Source organism: Salmo trutta, chromosome 2 (assembly GCF_901001165.1).
Source record: "Salmo trutta chromosome 2, fSalTru1.1, whole genome shotgun sequence".
NCBI lineage: Eukaryota > Metazoa > Chordata > Actinopteri > Salmoniformes > Salmonidae > Salmo > Salmo trutta.
The window spans coordinates 34,895,446-34,918,104 of NC_042958.1; the positions used below are offsets into that span (position 1 = coordinate 34,895,446).

General features: G+C 45.0%; 1 protein-coding gene across 5 annotated transcripts in view; it reads left to right on the forward strand.

The window, feature by feature from the left end:
* The window catches only part of LOC115154425 (rab effector MyRIP-like), a 171,998-nt gene extending 149,959 nt beyond the window's left edge, over nucleotides 1–22,039 (forward strand). For 2 of the 5 annotated variants that reach the window (XM_029700621.1, XM_029700629.1), the window contains exons 5-17: nucleotides 2,500–2,580; nucleotides 3,477–3,574; nucleotides 3,783–3,863; nucleotides 3,972–4,145; nucleotides 7,277–7,445; nucleotides 7,748–8,439; nucleotides 9,025–9,783; nucleotides 10,279–10,341; nucleotides 13,416–13,607; nucleotides 16,936–17,097; nucleotides 17,691–17,789; nucleotides 17,869–17,929; nucleotides 19,525–22,039. In XM_029700621.1, coding sequence (XP_029556481.1) covers nucleotides 2,500–2,580; nucleotides 3,477–3,574; nucleotides 3,783–3,863; nucleotides 3,972–4,145; nucleotides 7,277–7,445; nucleotides 7,748–8,439; nucleotides 9,025–9,783; nucleotides 10,279–10,341; nucleotides 13,416–13,607; nucleotides 16,936–17,097; nucleotides 17,691–17,789; nucleotides 17,869–17,929; nucleotides 19,525–19,565 — 2,672 coding nt within the window. In that variant the 3' untranslated portion in view covers nucleotides 19,566–22,039. Of the gene's footprint in view, nucleotides 1–2,499; nucleotides 2,581–3,476; nucleotides 3,575–3,782; nucleotides 3,864–3,971; nucleotides 4,146–7,276; nucleotides 7,446–7,747; nucleotides 8,440–9,024; nucleotides 9,784–10,278; nucleotides 10,342–13,415; nucleotides 13,608–16,935; nucleotides 17,098–17,690; nucleotides 17,790–17,868; nucleotides 17,930–18,384; nucleotides 18,654–19,524 lie in introns of those variants that run through there. The other 3 variants (XM_029700638.1, XM_029700649.1, XM_029700657.1) reach the window with 3 other exon arrangements.
* Nucleotides 22,040–22,659: the final 620 nt, after the last annotated feature.

The following is a 22,659-nucleotide window of genomic DNA, read 5'->3' on the forward strand; positions in this document are numbered from 1 at the left end:
CTCTCTCTCTCTCTATTCATCTGTCTTTCTTTCTCTTACTGTTGGTGTGTGAGCTGTCATGGTGTAAATGAAGGCCCGGTCATTGCTGAAAGCTGTGTGTTGTGTGTGTGTGTGTGTGTGTGTGTGTGTGTGTGTGTGTGTGCGTGTGTGTGTGCGTGTGTGTGTGCGTGCGTGTGCGTGTGCGTGTGTGTGTGCTGGGAAAGCGTGCGATGGCAGATGCTCTAGTATAATTGAAAGCTAGCTGTCTGGACTGCTGCTGGAGGAACTTCACCTTTAAGTAGAGCTTTACCGACAGGAGTGTCTCTCTCACACACACACACACACACGCACACACACACACAGCCCGGTGTAGCCGTCGGCAGGGTAGTCATGGTGATATCGAGTGACTCCCCTCCCGAGCCGTCTGTGGGGAAAAGGTGAGACCGTGGTCAATGAGAAGAAATGAAACAGGAACAGTGAAGATAGATCTCTCTCCATCTCTCGGTAATAAACTGACATGAGATGACGTAAGCTTCCTGGTTTGAGGAGGACACGCCCAGTGCAGGTGGGGAGGGGCTCTGTTCGGCGTGAAGGCTTAGGATGGTCGAAACGATTCAGGAGAGGGTCATGACAGTGCATGTCGTGGCGGGGTGTTGTGTCATGGTTAAATCTGCGGGTTTCACGTGTTCGGTCTGTCTGACTGTCTGTCTGACTGTCTGTCTGTCTGACTGTCTGTCTGACTGTCTGTCTGACTGTCTGCCTGACTGTCTGCTTGGACGGTGAAGCGTCAGGCGCTGGACATGTTCTTGCTGTGAAAGATGACAGACAGGGTCACCTGCAACAATGTCACTGTTGTTACCCAGGGAATCACTCACTTTTCCATACATCTAGTTGTCACATCCTCAGAAAGTAAGTGTGTGTGTGTGTGTGTGTGTGTGTGTGTGTGTGTGTGTGTGAATGAGAGAGATGTAGACAAAAAGAGAAGGAAAGTGAGAAAACGAAAGAAAGAAACAGAAAAGTGTCACTGTGTCAGTAAACAAAATACCACACAGTCTGTGATCCTGTTTGTTTACAGGGCGTTGTTGTTGCTCCATTTCCTTCATTAGGATGCGGTCATCGTCGGCGGTGCCAGTGTATCTCCCCGTCCTACTGCATCCATGATTTCAGGCTTTATTTATCCTGGGTAATATACTGGGTAATATACTGCATGTTGTTGCTGGCTGTCTCTCTCCTTTAAGCCACAATGAGCAGGCACACAAACACACACACACACCCTGCATCTAAAACAGAGCAGAGGAGAGCGAGGCCTTGGAGTGGCATTTAATGAAGCTGACCTGAAGCGTTCGAGACGCATTCAGGAAGCTGACTTAAACCATATGCCGTGGTGGAGTTGTGGGGCCACGAATCTCACTTATTATCAGAGGGGGAAAAAACAAGCCGTCAAATGGACAAACATACTCCAGAGAGGAGTGGTCGAAAGATGACAGAAAGAGGAGGAGGAACAGGGGAGGAAGAGGAAGTCCGGGAGGACACAGTACAGTGATGATGATGACGATGATGAAGATTACATTGGTGGGAGTTCTTGTCGGATCAAAGAAGAACTGAAAGACTGACCACTCCCTCTAAGCTGGATAGGACTAAAACTGTTAAAACACAAGTCAACCTGTCCTATGCCTGACCAAGCAGAGTCCCACTACAGACAGACAGACCAACACAAGCAAGTCTGTCTGCTCGCCTAGTCCCAAATGTCACTGCAGTTTCAGCCTCACTGCACACAGACACTCAGAGGAGTCCTAGTGGCCTGCCGCGACTCCCACTGCTAGGTTCCGAGTGTTTTGTGTCACCGCTGAAGTCGTCACAGCCTCTACACACACACACACACACACACACACACACACACACACACACACACACACACACACACACACATTTCAGCCCAGTACTTCAGAGGCACAGGCTGTGGCAGGGTGATCATTTCAGCTGTATCACTGGTGTTCGTCCCAGAGCTGTGGATCTTAGCTGCTAATTGAAGGAAGTCGATTGTTCCCGTGAGAGGAACTAAAAAGTCAATGAAAGACCTCCTGGAGATAACAGATGGCCCTATGGGATACATGTCTGCCAACAAATGGCCCTCTGCAATGGGGTATGGTTTATGAAGAGATGACACTACACAGGCGAACACACCCACGGTTCATACACACACACGTACACTACAGTACACTACACACGGCTGAAAGAATGGTTTCAGGGATGTGTTGAAATGAATTGGAGCAGTGTCGTAGGTTCTCTGCTCTACTCTTTCCTCCTGTTTCATATCATTGCTCTCCTCTCCTGATGAGGCTGAGGTCCGGTTCTCTCAGTGTGAGCCGAGGTTCCTCCCAGCACAGTCCGTAGCTAACCTCTGACCTCTAACCTCTGTGTCTGTTTCCCCTGCAGAAGCAGTGAATTGCTTGCTCTTCTCTCCTTCTTTTCTCTCTTTCTCTGTGCATCTCTCTCACTCTGTCTCTGTCTCCCCTGTAGAAAGCAGTGTGCACGACGGAAGCAATGACAACGATGGCAGCGTCTGTGGCAGTGACTCAACCTTCTACAGGCAGAGTGAAGGTACACAACCTCATATAGAACCCAACCAATGATTAATGGTCATACTAGCTATATCTGTTTCATCATACTAGCTTATTGCATATAGCCACAGCAGTACACATACACATTGCTGTGTGGTCCTCTTGTTCCAGAGGTCTGTGACCCTCCCAGTTGGCCACTTGTGTTTGTGAATCACAGTAATCACAGCAGCACTCTACCACAGCCCTGACACGGGTCACCACAGCAGCACTCTACCACAGCCCTGACACGAGTCACCACAGCCCTGACACGAGTCACCACAGCCCTGACACGAGTCACTACAGCCCTGACATGAGTCACCACAGCCCTGACACGAGTCACCACAGCCCTGACACGAGTCACCACAGCCCTGACACGAGTCACTACAGCCCTGACATGAGTCACCACAGCCCTGACACGAGTCACCACAGCCCTGACACGAGTCACCACAGCCCTGACACGAGTCACCACAGCCCTGACACGAGTCACCACAGCCCTGACACGAGTCACCACAGCCCTGACACGAGTCACCACAGCAGCACACCACCACAGCCCTGACACGAGTCACCACAGCCCTGACATGAGTCAACACAGCAGCACTCTACCACAGCCCTGACACGAGTCACCACAGCCCTGACACGAGTGACCACAGCAGCACTCCACCACAGCCCTAACATGAGTCAACACGCACACAGAGAGAGAGTGAGAGACTCACGCACACAGAGAGAGAGCGAGAGACTCGTGCACACGCACACACTCAGACAGCACAAATTGCATTTTCTCTGCAACGGTAATGTTTTGTTTGTCTAGTATACTGTATCTCTAATTAAATCTGCCATTTAGGTAATGACCTCTCTTGAGAGGGCTGTAAGTAAACGTGTTGGTGCGTGTGTTGGCAGGACACAGCATGGCAGAGACCCTCACGGTTGCCCTGCGCGTTGCTGAGGAGGCCATAGAGGAAGCCATCGCCAACGCAGAGGAATTTAGTGACAGCTTGGTGAGACAACACTCCTTCTCTTCCTCCCTTCTTTCTCTCCCGATACATCCATCCATCCCTCTCTCTCTCTCTCTCTCTCTCTCTCTTTCTCTCCTCTCTCTCTGTCTCTTTTGGTTTGGAGCTATTGGGATGAGGTTTGGTTTTAGTGCTTGTAGAAAAGCTTGTTTTACTGTAGTTCTGACTGGGCTTTGACGTCTCTGTGTTGCAGGAGAAGCAGAATGAGGCTCGCTACCTACGGGACCACAAAGAAGAGCTTATAGAGGAACTGGCCACAACCATCGTACAAAAAGTACCTTTTATGTTTGGTGTGAAGTTTTTGGTGACATCACATCACATTAGCATTGCCATCTTTCATTCTGTATCTGTCTCTCTCCCCCACTCTCCTTCTCTCTCCCAGATCATCCAGAGGAGGAAGCATTCCGAGATGCAGACAGAGTATGACTTTGTGTGGCCCCAGAGACAGAGCCAGGGCCAGCCTCAGGGCAGTGAGCTGTCCTCCCCCAGCCAGCACCCTCACAGCACCATGGCCCAGGCCAACCAGGCCCACCTCAAGAGCTCCTACTCCCTCTGGGTCAGTCTGGGTGGAAGCCCTCACTACACTAGGCTATGCTACGCTACATTCCGTAATGCTACATTACGCTACACACTTTGCTTCGTTACATTACACTACACTACGCTACCCTGCGCTATATTACTATACGTTACACTTAACTGCACTACATTACACTACAATACACTTTACTACACTACATTACACTAAGCTATGTTACACTGTACTATACTGAACCGCAACGCACTACACTACAGTATTCTACAGTACACTACGCTGCACTACACTACCTACCCTACACTTCATTACACTACACTACCGTTTGCTACCGAATGCTACCCTACACTATACTACCCTTCACTTCACTGCAATACACTACACTATATTACGCTACATTACACTACACTTCACTACGTTACACTACACTGCAACGCAATGCACCTCACTACACTAGGCTATACTACTCCACTATACTACTCTACACTGCAGTAAGCTCCACTATACTACGTTACACTGCAGTAAGCTCCACTATACTACAATACAGTACGCTCCACTATAATATACTATACTACACTACAATACAGTAAGCTCCACTATACTACATTACACTGCAGTAAGCTCCACTAAACTATACTACAATACAGTAAGCTCCACTATACTATACTACAATACAGTAAGCTCCACTATACTACACTACAATACAGTAAGCTCCACTATACTACACTACAATACAGTAAGCTCCACTATACTATACTACAATACAGTAAGCTCCACTATACTACACTACAATACAGTAAGCTCCACTATACTACAATACAGTAAGCTCCACTATACTACATTACACTGCAGTAAGCTCCACTATACTATACTACAATACAGTAAGCTCCACTATACTATACTACAATGCAGTAAGCTCCACTATACAACACTACAATACAGTAAGCTCCACTATACTATACTACAATACAGTAAGCTCCACTATACTACACTACAATACAGTAAGCTCCACTATAATATACTATACTACACTACAATACAGTAAGCTCCACTATAATATACTATACTACACTACAATACAGTAAGCGCCACTATAATATACTTTACTACACTATAATACAGTAAGCTCCACTATAATATACTATACTACACTACAATACAGTAAGCTCCACTATAATATACTTTACTACACTATAATACAGTAAGCTCCACTATAATATACTATACTACACTACAATACAGTAAGCTCCACTATAATATACTTTACTACACTATAATACAGTAAGCTCCACTATAATATACTATACTACACTACAATACAGTAAGCTCCACTATAATATACTATACTACACTACAATACAGTAAGCTCCACTATAATATACTATACTACACTACAATACAGTAAGCTCCACTATAATATACTTTACTACACTATAATACAGTAAGCTCCACTATAATATACTATACTACACTACAATACAGTAAGCTCCACTATACTACACTACAATACACTACACTTTTTCCTGACCATTTGACCTGACCCAGGAAAAACTAGGCCCTAAATATAGTCTGTAGCTGGGGCCTGGTCAGGGCACATGGACAGGAAAAACTCCTGTCCCTAGTGATGAGATATGAGGACCCTAGTGATGAGATATGAGGACAGACAGGGTTGAGGGCTGGCTGCCAACATAAATGAAAGGCCAACATAAAGTGCCGTTGCGCCACCACGAGCCAGAACAGCTTCAATGCACCTTGACATAGATTCTACAAGTGTCTGGAACTCTATTGGAGCGATGCGATACCATTCTTCTGTGAGAAATTCCATTCCATTGAGATCTGGTGACTGAGATAGCCATGGTATATGGTTTACATGCTCATCAAGACATTCGGTGACTGTGGATGGGGGCATAGCCCCGTGGATGGGGGCAATGTCATCCTATGGGGTCATGACCCTAAGAATGATGGGATATTAATTGCTTAATTAACTCAGGAACCACACCTGTGTGGAAGCACATGCTTTTAATATACTTTGCGTCCCTCATTTACTTAAGTGTTTCCATTATATTGGCAGATTTTCGCATGATTGCTTTTCCACTGAGGGTTGTCACCGGTTTGTACCTGTGAGCTGTACAGTAACTTACCTGGGAAACCTCTACACACACACACACACACACACACACACACACACACACACACACACACACACACACACACACACACACACGCCTGGCAGAATTTCAAATGGGTAGTCAGAGGGGAGCTTGCTGAGATTTGTCATCGTCCCGTGGGTGTAAGGCAGGCGCAGCAGTGTGGAATCAAAGCCACGTTCCCAATCTGTTACATTCACACATGATCAAAGCGCTGCGGAATTCACAGGGATTCTCCTCAACTCCCTGGTCCACAGAGGGATGGGCTCCCTTTATCAACGCTCTCTATACACACACACACACACACACACACACAAGTGTGCGCAGACAAACACACAGGCGCACACATACGGTCATGCGCACACACACACACACACACACACACACACACACACACACAGGCTATGAATGAGCTCAGAGGGAGTGTGTATGTCAGTGAACAGAGATGAGTCCCTCCTCCGCTGTTCTTGTCCGTATTGTAGTTCTCTGATGCCCCCTGCTGACTCTTTATATGAATCACATCCATGTGACTGGCACGTCGTCCCAAATGGAAAGGCTCTGGGTCAAAAGTAGTGCACTATTTAGAATAGGGTGCCATTTGGTTGGGACGCACACTGGAAGTCAGTCTTACGATGTACCAGGCTCCCGGAGGAACACAAACTCGAGTTGCCATTTCCTTGGAATACCTTCGGAGATTCTAACCAAACAAACTAGTCCCCGTTCAGTTGGAACAGTCAAAAACAGCACGTAGTCACTGTTATCCACGTAGCCACCCAAACAAGCAAATCTTTCCCACCTAATCCTCAAATGTTGTTTGTCTGGAACGGAAGCGTGGGAAATTGCTGCTCTGAACAAAATTCTGCCGCTGTGCCAGTTCCATTTGAAGCTGTCCTTGGCTGGTAGCCCCAGCATTCTGTGTTACCTTGTCAGCACTCGTCGTTTTTAAAAAGCGTAGCATGTCATTAACATGTGTTTGTATTTTTGTGTGTTTTGCGCGCGTGTGTACAGAGGTCGCGGTCGGCATTCTCCCTGACCAGTGATGACTCCCCAGAGAAGGTCACTGAGGCACTAATGGGGGCAGGGGGCGGGGTACAGGACTACGCCTCTCTGAAGAAGGAGACGGCCAGGGCGTCCTCACTGCCCAGCTGGAAGAGTGTGGACCGCCTGGACAACTCCAGTAAGACAAACTGAAACACGGCTCCTTCATACAGTCTCACACACACACACATTAGAGACAGAGGCACGTCCATGGCAGTCCTCCTGATAGTCAGACACATAACACTCTACACTCAACCCAGAGACATGTCCAAACTGTTACACGCAAAGACATGTCACTCATTTCACGTCTCTTATTTGTACAGTCAACTACAGTATGTTACATGCAACAGGACAATTCCATACCGCTTAGCTCACAGGAAGAATGCTGTGTTTGTCACACATGTAAAGTTTTTATATGTTTGTCTGTGCTTGTATGTTCAGGTGCGTCTTCGGTGTTGCAGAGCCCTGACGGGAACTGGATTGCGTTGCAGAGCTCTCAGCACTCCCGTCCCAGCCTGCTGGCCAAGAGAAAGTCGTTGGTGTTCAGCGTCCTGGAGAAAGAGTCTGGCGTGGTCTTGGCCTATGACGAGATGGGCTCTGATTCCGATCAGGAGAACGACGAGGGGGGCTGGGGGTCCGCACTCCGCCAGTTCCGGCGGAAACTCTCAGACGAGACGTACTACACGGACTCCCAACACGACCCGGAGTGGACGTACACCCCTGTCCACCTCCCGGTCACCTCGCCCTCCTCGGGCCAGTACACCAACACTGAGACCATCAACTCTGACTCAGAGTCCTCGTCGGTACCCTCCTCCCGCCCCCGCAAACTCCTCCATAACGTGATGGGAAAAAAAGGTCCTAACTCGGACCCGCATCTTCATCCCCAGCAGGCTCAGTACCACCACCATCATCATCATCAACACCAGAACTTCCCCTCGTACCCGCTCCACCCGGAGGCGCTGGATGTGAACTTTAACCCCAAGGTGACTGGGGATAGTAGCGAGGCAGAGGACAGCATGCAGAGCGACCAGGTCAGGAGGTCTCGGAGACGCAGGAAGAACAAGAGGGAAGCGGCGGGGAACCAGGCCCACACACAGACACACACACAGCCCCTCTACGCACAATCTGTACAGGTGGGAGGACGACACTCACAAAGACTTGAGGACGGTTTCACTTGCAATGACTGTGATATGTGGTTGTCTTACCTTAATTGAACGCACTGACAGGAAGTCACTCTGCTGACAGTGTCTGCTAAATCAGGGTTTCCCAAACTCGGTCCTGGGGCCCCCACTAGGGTCCACGTTTTTTGCCCTAGCACTACACTCACTGTGTAGTGATACGGCTACAACAAAAACGTGCCCAGGAAAACCCTGTGTTAAATTACTCAAAATGACTCAAATGTGAAGATATGGAGCGTGTAGCAGCTACACCAATCTTGTTCTCAATCTTGTTCTCTACACCAATCTTTACTCCACCACATTCTAGTTGTTATAAATGTCTGAAAAAATGTGTAAAGTCATTGGTCAACCCTCGTAAGACCATTGAGAAACATTACCACAACACTATGTGGCACTACAACACTATCATAAAGAAAGAAATACGCTTTTAGGTCTCTCTCCCTAATACTCTCTTTATTCTCTCTCTTTCTCTCTCTTGCTCTCTCTCTCTTCCGCGCTCTCGCTCTGTCTCTGTCACTCTCTTTCTCTCTACATCCTTAGGAGAACAGTTTCCTGCTGAACGGCCTGTTGAAGAGGGGCATGAGTGAGGAGATGGCCGCCCCTGATGTGGTGCCCATCCCCAAAGCCTCCTCTGAGGCCATGACCCCCGAGGACCAGGACACTGTGGGCCCTAACTCTGCGGCCCGTAACCCCATGACCCCTGACCCCCTGTCCACCAGCAGCACTGGGCCCGGCTCTGGAGACACACTGGAACAGAAGTTCAGCTCCAAACTGAGCCAGCTGGTTGGACGAGCCAACAGCAAAGAAGTAGTGAGCTCATCTGAGGACGAGCCAATCAAAAGTCCTGGAGGGAGAGACCGAGAAAGTGACAGACCGAAAGAGAAGCTGAGGCAGAATGCGAGAGAAGGAGATCGGCAGAGACAGAGTGAGAGACCGAGAGACAGACCGAGCAGTAAAAGTCAGGATGGGGCGAAGAGAGAGACAATCGAGTCCGTGGAAGGGCCGGAACTGGAAAATAGAGAGAGACTAATGGAAAGGCAGACATTAAGAGAGGAGGAGAGAGTGAAGGAGAGGAGGTTGGGGAGAGGAGGAAAGAGTTTGGAAGAGAAAGTAGATGACAGAGAAGAGAAGAGAGTGGAGAAGAACAGGCAAAGTAAGAGACCACAGAGAAAAGAGGTGGACAGAAAGACCGAGAAAAAGGGGGAACAAGTGGAAGACCAAAATGAAAAGTCCGTATCCACGCCCATCTCGCTTGTTATTACCCCATCTGTCCAGGAGGAGGTGCTGTGTGACGGACAGGTGAGCAGAGAGAGGCAGAACAGGAACTCATTGTTTCATATTTCACTTTAACCATAGAGTTGGATAGAGGGATGGAATTTGGAGATATGCATACAAGGATAGGGATACTTGGGCCAAAGTCTGTTTTACCATGGGTTAAGATAGATGAGCTCTCTAGTACATCTATGGCTTTAGCCTACCATCAATGTCCTGTTTGTCCTCACCTAAACACGGCAGGGGGCTACCCTTAGTTATCTTTCAATCTGATCTTAGACTGTCTCTGTATCGTACTCCTACGTCTCATTTCTCTCATTCACTCCTTTATTTCCCCTGCCTTTCTTCTGTCTGTACCTTCTTCTCATCCCTAACCTATTTCTCCCATCTCGCCTACCTCTTCTCAACTCTTCGCATCTATATTTTGCTGTGCCATCCATGTCCCACCTCTCTCCTTCTCCCTTTCTCCTGTCTGTCTCTCCGTCCGTCCGTCCGTCCATGCGTGTCTGTCTTGTCTGTCAGGAGGGGCAGAATTGGCTGGAACTACAGCAGAGGCTACAGTTGCTCTCCTCTCTCTTACAGCAGGTGAGATCTACTGTCTCTATAACACAGGCCCCGGTCAGGACATCACAGACACACACACATGGGCACACACACACTCACTCACACACACACACACACACACACACACACACACACACACACACACACACACACACACACACACACATATATATAGACCTTCTATGCAACATGAGTCATGACTAACAGTCCCAAACTTAACATTCACATGATACAACACCAAAACTATCAAACTACTGGACGTAGACAGCACACACGAACACACACACACAGCCATGCACACGTGCACCTATCTGATGATTCCTCCTTTTACAATGCTTACTCACACACACTGTCACAAGTAAGGCATCATCAAGTGAGACATGGTTGTTTTGTCAGGGACCATAATGGTATTAGTCACTCTCTCTCTCTCTCTCTCTCTGCTCTACTTCAGTTGTTTGTGTCCCAAATAGCACCCTATTCCTTATGTAAGTGCGCTAAATGTAGGGTATAGGGTACCATTTGTGACGCCAATTTGTTCTTATCTAGATGTAGCCTATTTTAGGGACTTCTGGACACTTCTAAATGTTATTCAAAGCCGCTAAGGATAGATGGGGAGTGAAATAACTGAGTGAAAAGCTGATGGTGCTGGATTCAATTCAGACCTACGAAGCCGATTGCATTAGCTAATATACGTGTTTCCTTTCTAGTGCTTTTCTCTTTTATTCTTCCTTCAATACATTTTAGGCATTTGTAAAGGGCAGAGGCTGGGGTATGAATGGCAGTTACATAAAAGGTGTGAAACCACCAGGGGTGTAAAGTACTCAAGTATAAATACTTTAAAGTACTAATAAGTATTTTTGGGGGGTATCTGTACTTTACCTTTGATATTTTTACTTTTACTCCACTACATTTGTAAAGAAAATATTGACATTTTACTCCATACATTTTACCTGACATCCAAAATGTACTCGTTACATTTCGAAGGCTCAGGCAGGACAGCAATATGGTCCAATTCACGCACCTATCAATATAACGTGTTGTCATTCCTACTGCCTCTGATCTGGCGCTCACTGAACACAAATGCTGCGTTTGTAAATTATGTCTGAGTCTTGGGGTGTGCCCCTGTCTGTCCGTAAATGTACAAAAACAAGAAAATCATTTCGTCTATTTTGTTTAATATAAGGAATTTGATGTATAGCATTTACTTTCATTTATTATTTTTACTCAAGTATGACAATTTAGTACTTTTTCCACCACTGTACTTAAGTATATTTAAAACCAGATACTGTTAGACCTTTACTCAAGTAGTATTTTACTGGGTGACTTTCACTTTTACGTGAGTCATTTTCTATTAAGATATCTTTACTTTTACTCAAGTATGACAATTGAGTACTTTTTCCACAACTGGAAACCACAGCTCTCCATTTGAGGTACAGTATGTCAAGAGATAAATATGGATGGATTTATATACCATGGTATCCCACACACTACTAAAAGGCTTCTCTGGAATGGGGTGCTCATCTGGGTAAAGTCATGTCCATTTGTATTCCTAAAGATTAAAAGTGACAGCATCTTCTTCCACAAATGACCGCAACGAGAACGTTTTAAAATCATGTTGCTCGTGTTTATATATTTTTTAAAAGCTGACATATTCATTTTGTATAAATAAGAGCATCATGAATTTAAAAACGTTGCTGTTGCGGCCATTTGTGGAAGTTGCTGTCACCTTTCCTCTTTTGGAATAACAAGGACACTGAAGTATATCTGCACAACTCTCCACTTGTTTGAGATATGACTAAGTGTCAAAAGTATAGATCTGTGGCATGTTCATAAAGCCCCAGTGGAACACATGGGGACGTGTGAAACTTACTCCTCAGCTGTAAGTTTCCATCTTGCGTCGCTTCATTAACTTGCTCTTGAGGTGGCACGGTCGACTGAGACGCTTGCAGGAGCACGGTCACGTGTGTTTGTGAGGCAGAGGTCACGAGTTTGCGCCAGGTATGGGCCCAATTTGGGAGGAAATGTTACTCGCTGATAAGCAAGCAGCGTTGACATCCTTTGCACAAGCACACGCTGCATGGTATCTCAGGAATGCGAGTGTGGATGGACTTTCTAAAGTGCTTTCTAAACACAAATGTCGCAGTAGGAAATGGAGCCATGTGGTAATGATGTCTCTTTGTAATGGGGGTGATGGCCAAGACTCTCACTCCGGCTCCCATTCTCCATTTACCTACTCAGTCAGTACCGTAACTCTTTGCTCTCAAAGTCACCGCCGAGTGTTCAGAAGGAGCCGTCTCTCATCTCGTCTCATCTCCGACTCAAGTGCCACCCACTAACACCCCCTAACACCCACACTGTACCTTTCCTTTCAAAGCCTATACACGTCGCTAGCCAGCTAACGTGTCTTAGAGAGAAAGAAAGCGGGTGGATCAATGCACTCATTAGTCCCACAGATCAAAGCTTCAAGCCAACGATTAACTCAATATTGAATTACATCTATCTCTCTCCTTCTCTCTCTTCCCTCTCTCCTTGTCATCTTTTCAGATGTACCGTTCTTGTTTGTACTGTACAGTTGGAGTGTGGCTTGTTAAGTCGTGTAGGTTCAAGCCGAGACTGCACTTTCATTTGCCTCATGTTAGGTCCGCTGTCAATGTAACGAGTACATTTTGGATGTCAGGTAAAATGTATGGAGTAAAATGTCAATATTTTCTTTACAAATGTAGTGGAGTAAAAGTAAAAACATCAAAGGTAAAGTGACCTCTATAACTTAAACCTATTAAATAGCAGAATCTACTAACAGAAAAGGTCAACAGCTCTCCTCCGCTTCCACCCGAAACCTGAGACTCTTCATCCTCACACTGTTTTTCCTCCCACCTGATCGCTCCGTGCAGGTCGAGCGTGAGTCGTGATGTGTGTCTGTGTGTGTGTTGATTGGAGGTGTAAAAGCTGACTTCGTCTGTCATTGTCATTGAGGACCATGCTGTAAACATCTCATTCGGACCCTCCTCTTCACTGTTTGATATATGTTTTTTACTCACTAATGGTAGTCATCTTTGTGCCTATGACTCGTATCTCTGTGTGTGTGTGTTGAACAGAAGTACTCGGCCGCATCTCTGTGCAGTATCACCACAGAGGTCCTGAAGGTGCTCAACGCTACCGAGGAGCTGATTGGTGAGGCGGGGGGCGATAGCGTCACTCCCTCAGAGTGCATGAGCGCGTCTGAATCCTTCTCCAGTAGCTTAGAGACCAGGGAGCTGGACCAGAAACTCACAAAAATGGAGGAAAACGTAAGAACCACAGCCTACAGTTGAAGTCAGAAGTTTACATACACCTTAGCCAAATACATTTAAACTCAGTTTTTCACAATTCCTGCCATTTAATCCTAGTAAAAATTCCCTGTCTTAGGTCATTTAGGATCACCACTTTATTTTAAGAATGTGAAATGTCAGAACAATAGAGGAGAAAATGATTTATTTCAGCTTTTATCTCTTTCATCACATTCCCAGTGGGTCAGAAGTTTACATACACTCAATTAGTACACTGCTCAAAAAAATAAAGGGAACACTTAAACAACACAATGTAACTCCAAGTCAATCAAACTTCTGTGAAATCAAACTGTCCACTTAGGAAGCAACACTGATTGACAATAAATTTCACATGCTGTTGTGCAAATGGAACAGGTGGAAATTATAGGCAATTAGCAAGACACCCCCAATAAAGGAGTGGTTCTGCAGATGGTGACCACAGACCACTTCTCAGTTCCTATGCTTCCTGGCTGATGTTTTGGTCACTTTTGAATGCTGGCGGTGCTTTCACTCTAGTGGTAGCATGAGACGGAGTCTACAACCCACACAAGTGGCTCAGGTAGTGCAGCTCATCCAGGATGGCACATCAATGCGAGCTGTCGCAAGAACGTTTGCTGTGTCTGTCAGCGTAGTGTCCAGAGCATGGAGGCGCTACCAGGAGGGTGGGTGGAATGAGGGCCCGACGTCCACAGGTGGGGGTTGTGCTTACAGCCCAACACCGTGCAGGACGTTTGGCATTTGCCAGAGAACAGCAAGATTGGCAAATTCGCCACTGGCGCCCTGTGCTCTTCACAGATGAAAGCAGGTTCACACTGAGCACATGTGACAGAGGCGACAGAGTCTGGAGACGCCGTGGAGATCGTTCTGCTGCCTGCAACATCCTCCAGCATGACCGGTTTGGCGGTGGGTCAGTCATGGTGTGGGGTGGCATTTTTTGGGGGGGCTGCACAGCCCTCCATGTGCTCGCCAGAGGTAGCCTGACTGCCATTAGGTACCGAGATGAGATCCTCAGACCCGTTGTGAGACCATATGCTGGTGCAGTTGGCCCTGGGTTCCTCCTAATGCAAGACAATGCTAGACCTCATGTGGCTGGAGTGTGTCAGCAGTTCCTGCAAGAGGAAGGCATTGATGCTATGGACTGGCCCGCCCGTTCCCCAGACCTGAATCCAATTGAGCACATCTGGGACATCATGTCTCGCTCCATCCACCAACGCCACATTGCACCACAGACTGTCCAGGAGTTGGCGGATGCTTTAGTCCAGGTCTGGGAGGAGATCTCTCAGGAGACCATCCGCAACCTCATCAAAAGCATGCCCAGGCATTGTAGAGAGGTCATACAGGCACGTGGAGGCCACACACACTACTGAGCCTCATTTTGACTTGTTTTAAGGACATTACATCAAAGTTGGATCAGCCTGTAGGGTGGTTTTCCACTTTAATTTTGGATGTGACTCCAAATCCAGACCTCCATGGGTTGATAAATTGGATTTCCATTGATTATTTTTGTGTGATTTTGTTGTCAGCACATTCAAGTATGTAAAGAAAAAAGTATTTAATAAGATTATTTCATTCATTCAGATCTAGGATGTGTTATTTTAGTGTTCCCTTTATTTTTTGAGCAGTGTATTTGGTAGCATTTCCTTTAAATTGTTTAACTTGGGTCAAATGTTTCGGGTAGCCTTCCACAAGCTTCCCGCAATAAGTTGGGTGAATTTTGGCCCGTTCTACCTGACAGAGCTAGTGTAACTGAGTCAGGTTTGTAGGCCTCCTTGCTCGCACACACTTTTTCAGTTCTGCCCACACATTTTCTATAGGATTGAGGTTAGGGCTTTGTGATGGCCACTCCAAATACCTTGACTTTGTTGTCCTTAAGCCATTTTGCCACAACTTTGGAAGTATGCTTGGGGTCGTTGTCCATTTGGAAGACCCATTTGCGACCAAGCTTTAACTTCCTGACTGATGTCTTGAGATGTTGCTTCAATATATCCACATAATTTTCCATCCTCATGATGCCATCTATTTTGTGAAGTGCACTAGTCGCTCCTGCAGCAAAGCACCCCCACAACATGATGTTGCCACCCCCGTCCTTCATGGTTGGGATGGTGTTCTTCGGCTTGCAAGCCTCCCCCTTTTTCCTCCAAACATAACGATGGTCATTATGTCCAAACAGTTCTATTTTTGTTTCATCAGACCAGAGGACATTTCTCCAAAAAGTATGATCTTTGTCCCCATGTGCAGTTGCAATCTGTCTGGCTTTTTTATAGCAGTTTTGGAGCAGTGGCTTCTTCCTTGCTGAGTGGCCTTTCAGGTTATGTTGATATAGGACTTGTTTTACTGTGGATATAGATACTTGTGCACCTGTTTCCTCCTGCATCTTCACAAGGTCATTTGCTGTTATTTTGGGATTGATTTGCACTTTTCGCACCAAATACGTTCATCTTTCGGAGACAGAACGCGTCTCCTTCCTGAGCGGTATGACGGCTGCATGGTGTTTATACTTGCGTACGGCATTTGGAAATTGCTCCCAAGGATGTCTGGAGGTCCACAATTTTTTTCTGAGGTCTTGGCTGATTTCTTTTGATTTTTCTATGATGTCAAGCAAAGACGCACTGAGTTTGAAGGTAGGCCTTGAAATACATCCACAGGTACACCTCCAATTGACACAAATGATGTCAATTAGCCTATCAGAAGCTTCTATAGCCATGACATCATTTTCTGGAATTTTCCAAGCTGTTTAAAGGCACAGTCAATTTAGTGTATGTAAACTTCTGACCCACTGGAATTATGATACAGTGAATTATAAGTGAAATAATCTGTCTTTTGTTGGAAAAATTACTTGTGTCATGTACAAAGTATATGTCCTTACCGACTTGCCAAAACTATAGTTTGTTAACAAGACATTTGTGGAGTTGTTGAAAAATGACTTTTAATGACTCCAACCTAAGTGTATGTAAACTTCCGACTTCAACTCTACATACATCTGAATGTTGGTGGTTGTCACTATCTGGCCACTCTAGAAAGGACCAAAGTGCAGCGCTTTGTAAACCCAAAACATAATCCTTACCCTAACCTCAACCATGACCCTAGATCAAAAGAATTGATAACCTATGTGTACTTGCCCATTGGAAGTCACTATCTGAGCCACTTTTGTCCATCTTAGCATGACCATATAGTGACTACAACCTGTATTATTTAATGTAGAGGCTAACCAAGACAGGCCCTAGGATAGAGCCCTGTGGGATCCCAACATTGTTATGCTCAGCACCTGTGCCCATTGAGCTCTTCTGTAACATGTGACTTGTCCCTGCAGGTGTACCTGGCTGCGGGGGCGGTGTACGGCCTGGAGGGGGCACTGGGGGACCTGGAGGAGGTGGCCCGGGACATCAGCAGTGACACCTCAGACAGAGAGCTGGCCTTCCTGGAGGACCAGGTGGCCACTGCCGCCACCCAGGTGCAGCAGTCTGAGCTTCAGGTAGGGGGTCCATTCATATCCAAACGCCCAGTTGTTTCATTGGCTGTGTTCCATGCTGATTACATTGCAGATGAATGTCAGATTTCACAGCACTTGTGTAGGTGTGAGCATATGACATATGAGCCAATCAAATCATCTTTTGTCATATACAGTATACTGTATGTTTAAGGTATTTTCTGAATTTATTGAGCAAAAAGAGAGAGTGGATGAAGGGAAGTTGGTTGGCATGTGCCCTGGACGCTGTGTCTTAGACCACTAGATCACCCTAGGCTATCAACCAGATGTTATGATAGAGCAATTTGATGCCCAACTGTGCAGTCGATGACGTGGCACGTCTACAGTGTGGCCGGCCTGGAACGCGACCAAGGTCTGATGGTCCTGTTAGAACGCAGGCTTAAATGTGGAGACTGGAGAGAGTGTGAAGGATATGTAATTGTATTCCACTGGTGTCTTCTAAATTGTCCTTCAGTAGCAAAGTGAATTGAAGTGATCTGCTTGCCTGAGCCTTGATCTACACTACATGTACAGCAAAAATAGTTTTACTTCAGGTCTGATATCCTTTTTCTGAATTGTTTTTCGTCTTTTCCCTCCAGATATCAGACATCGAGGTGAGGATATTATCTTTAAAAACAGCTGGACTGAACGTCACCGCCTGCAATCGTTTCTCCAAGTTCCCCAAGCCAAAACCTAAGGTAGTATTTTTCCACCTTACAATTCTTACACACATACACAGCCTAATGGCCACTGTACTCATATACCGTTTCTCTGCAGCCTCAAACCCTCGATACGTCACGTCAACAGAGGAGAAAGCTACCTGCCCCTCCAGCCAAAGGTAAAGGACTTGTTGAAATGCTCACAAAGAAAACCTGGTTTGCTTCTGAACAATTTGTTTAGTTCTATTTAATCTATTGACGCCTCCATTTCCATTTCCTACTTTTGTTTAATTAAGTTTATAGGGTTGACTCCCCTTGTTGATTGAAAAAGTACCAGGGCGCAAAATGACCCAAACCTTGTCACTTCATAAAATCTCAAATCTTTCAGACTGTGTAATGTCACACTGTCTCAAGGAGCAAGTTTTGCCTTTTAACAGTCGTAAAACACACACACACACCCTCTTAATGCGTTCATGTGTGTTTTACATCGATCTTGGCTCACATCACTGTGGCAACACAATGTTGTCCGCTCCGCAGAGTAACGCACCCTTTTTAGTGTGTGGATGTTGGATTGGGGGGGAAAAAAACTTGTATTCACACTTGGAAGGCTAACATCACACATTTGGATCTAAAGGAAAAGATTGAATGGACGCCAGACTAAATGCACCAGCTAGAGAGGGAAGAAAGAGAAAGGTTCCATTAGGAAAGAGAGACAGAGCACAGAGAATCAGAGACGAATCGGACTGCTGCGTCATCAACCAATGGGACACACTCCTTTTCATGTTAGTAATTATTTCATTAATTATTAATGGTGGTTTTGTTTCTGTTTGGCACCATCAAGCAGCCTCACTGTGTCAGTGATTCACTCTGTTTTTAGCTTTAGTCTCAAAGAAAAGCACAACACAACAGAGGCAAGATCAAAGAAGAAGTCTCATAGTCATATAGTGTTGATTTCAGAAAGAGATCGACAGAGCGTCTTTTAAAGAGATCGTCGTTAGATTAGAGCTGATGTAAGTATTCTTTCAGGAAGGGATGCATGTTTTACTGTTTCTCTCTCTGTCTGGGGGAACTTCTGAATTTCATGCCCAATTCTGATTAAATACGACCAAATAGTGTAACAAAAACTTAAAGGACACCTGCTCTTTCCTTTCCATAGACTGACCAGGTGAAAAGCTACGATCCCTTATTGATGTCACTTGCTAAATCCACTTCAATCAGTGTAGATGAAGGGGAGGACACAAGTTAGTTAAAGAAGGAGACAATTATCTTGAGACAATTGAGACATGGATTGTGTATGTGTGCCATTTAGAGGGTGACTGGGCAAGGCAAAATATTTAGGTGTCTTTGAACAGGGTATGGTAGTAGGTGCCTGGCGCACTGGTTTGTGTCAAGAATTGCAATGCTGCTGGGTTTTTCACGCTCAACAGTTTCCCAGGTGTATCATGAATGGTCCACCAACCAAAGGACACCCAGCCAACTTGACACCACTGTGGGAAGCATTGGAGTCAACATGGGCCAGCATCCGTGTGGAATGCTTTCGACACCTTGTAGAGTCCATGCACCGACGAATTGAGGCTGTTCTGAGGGCAAAGGATGGGGGGGTGCAATATTAGGACGGTGTTCTTAATGTTTGGTGCACTCAGTGTATATGCAATGTAAACTACATTTACGTTTTACTATGTAATAGCTTCATTTGTCATTTTGACTATTGAATACTTTCCTTACCTAAATAGCTCAAGTATATGTCTATATGTATTTCCTGGTCTTCTTCCAGATAAGGAGTCTGAGCAGCAGGTGAGAGCACTTCAGCCGTAGTGACATACCGACAGCACAAAAAGTCCCTCGAGGGCACCCCAGCACCCGTGGACCCTCGCGGGGCCTCTCCAATCCAGTGCCTTGATCCAGCGTCCGCTTCGGGCTACGCAGGGACTAACACCTGCCCTGTGCACCCCACCCAGCGTTCTCCTCAGCCAGGCACTTCCCCATCCTGTCACACCCTTAAAACAACCCATACCCTGCCTCCCCAGGCCAGGATTGACCCAACTCCTGTCCCATCCTACTCCATCCGCCCCCCCTGGGCCTCACTCACTGTAACCACCACACCACGACACCCATAACGTGGTGGGTTGATAGATGGCGTGTCTCTGCCTTAAAATCAGCATACGAACACTCCTCACCGAGACAACTCACTGTCTTACTATCAAAAGAAGACGTCACTTCAGAGTCATTGTAGTACAGAAAATAAAAAAACCTCTGTCAGTGTCAGACTTTTTTATAACTGTTTGCAAGAGTGTTGTAGGTGTTTGAACTAATGTACAATGAAGATGTGAAAAAAACACGTGAAATACTTCTGTGGTATGTGTCCCTATAGAGGCAAAACCTTGTTTTATACTACCGTTTTACTTTCTCTCACCGATGAAATGTCTTGATGAATTGTAGAGCAAAAGTAATCATTTCCCTGAAACTAGCAAATAACAATCCTCATTCACTAAGATATGGTCTGATGTTTTTCAAATTTTACAAAAGAAGATTACTTGAAAAAACATCTGGTGTCTTCTCCTGTTCTTTAATTAAGAATTGTCGTTAAGGTAACAAGTGAACACACCTCAACCTTTTGAAGGAGGTGATTTTGTGATTTCCTAATTACTCTCGTGCTTAGTTACCATATTTGGAGAACGTTTTTGCTATATTGTTAGTAATGTAATGAAATATTTACATTTTAATTGCATTTACAAATAAAGAAGCATTTATCACACAAGTAGGCTACCTATCTGTAAAGCATTTGTGAACCCAAAGAAGCCATGAATTGATGAAATGAACACGTGTTTCTTACCAGATAAAAACACCTGTGTATGAAATTGTCACCATTCTAAGCCGTTAGTTGTTGTTATTTTTATATTTCATTTATTTCAGCTTTGTGGCCTTTATTTGACATAGATCCTGATTTGTCACCTGTGCTCTATGGCTCCAGTAATGAATTGTACATTGCGTTAAATATCTTGTAAAGATTTATACATTATGAAGTTTAATGGGCTGTATGACAAAATGCCATGAAAACCATGATTTTATTACAAGCAAATTGAATTTTTTTTACTTTTCAAGATTGTTATCATTTTCACTAAAACAAAGTGAGCGGAAAATGGTGTAAGCTTTCTCCCCTTCTGAAAGCTTTTCTCATCAGTTATGTCTGAAAGCGTGTCATGTTTCCGTCTTCAAAGTGCTTTACATGTATGGCTGCATTAATTGTCTAAAAACGTGTGATTTTTAAAGTTGCTAATGGTATTCATATTCATGATAAAATGGGAGATGCTATAAATAGTAGTTGATGCAGTGTGTGACATTACTCCAAAGAGTCTTGAGTGCTCTGCCTGTTTTTATCAAGTGTCTCATTGTAGGAGTACTGATCTAGGATCAGATCTTCCCTGTCCATGTAACTGAATTCATTGTGATCTACAAATACAGGCCTTGCTCTTTATATTGAGAAAGTCAGAAAGTATTAATATAGAGGATATCAAACACAAGGTTGCGTAGGGTTTCTGTTCGTATCTACTGCTCGGTAATGACAGGTAAAATAGTATGACGTTTGCTTTGGTCCATGGTGTTATGTGCAGCCTTTTTTCAGGTCACACATAACACCCTGGACCAGAACTAGTATAAAGTGTCATCTAGTTGTCCTTTGATAACAGGTTATTCCCATACTTCTGGACTGCTGGGACTTCTGTTGTTTTTAGGTGATATTTGATTCTATTAGGTTCTATTTGAACACTGTCCACTGGTGAGTCCATCTATTCATCCTATGATCGCATTTTGCAGGTTTTGCAGATCGTTCCTGTATGTTGTCGTTGTTCCTGGAGGTGTGTTGTGTATAAACGCATGTTAAATAGATGTACAAAATTCTCATGAGAAGCACAGCCAAGGGGTTCATTATTATCAATGTCCTGTATTTTTATATTGTAAAAAAAAAAAAAAGTGATCTCACCTCAGAATTTGTTTATATATATATATGACATGGATATGACATATAAGATATAATTGCCCAATCATAAACTTGATCCTTCTGTGTTGTCTGTGGGAGATCTATCTGTCATCATGACTGAATGACTGCAGTGAAGTTCACTATGCACAGCTTTGATGGACTATTCACTCATGTGCAATCGTTTGTTGCAATCCATATCATGTGTTGGGGAAAAATATTAAGAAGCAAAAAATGTATTCTCTCTGTGCCAAATTGCTCTGAATGAGAAAAAGTGTAATACTAAATGAATAAAAGTTTGCATACCTGAATGGTCTCTGGAGTTTCCTGTCATTTCTAACCTTTGGGAATTAATAACGTATTACTTATCTTATGTTAGAAAGAAAATCCCTTTATCAGCAATATTCATACCTATTTACCTCATGGTAAAAAAAAATACGAATCCGCTAATTCGCAGAAAGATTCATATCGGAATTTGAGCATCTTTTCATTTCTCTTGATTTACGTCCCGATTTTCATTAAACAATAATCGGTAACAGCACCAATCTACCAAAAACATAGTTAGAGACATCTTCATTTATTAATCAATATAGATTGCATTTCTCAGTATGTACAGAATACAACTTGTTTTTTGGGTCAGCCAGTTTAGAGGTCCCTTCGACTAAGACATAGGCTTGAGAGAACCTTGAGAAGAAGAAAGACAGGAAGGAAGAAAGAAAATGAGAAAGAGACCGAGAAAGGGGGACAATCCTTGATTAAATAAAAAAAAGACACATTCACAGACACAGACGGTGGGTGGCGAGCATGTTGTCACGGTAACCAGTCGGTGTCCTCCCCTCCCAGTGTCTTCCCGAGGCTCTCCTGGTTCCTGATGGTGTTGAGGAGAAGCTCCAGGGTGTTTATCACATATTCAGGGTGTCTGAGCCCACCGCTGCC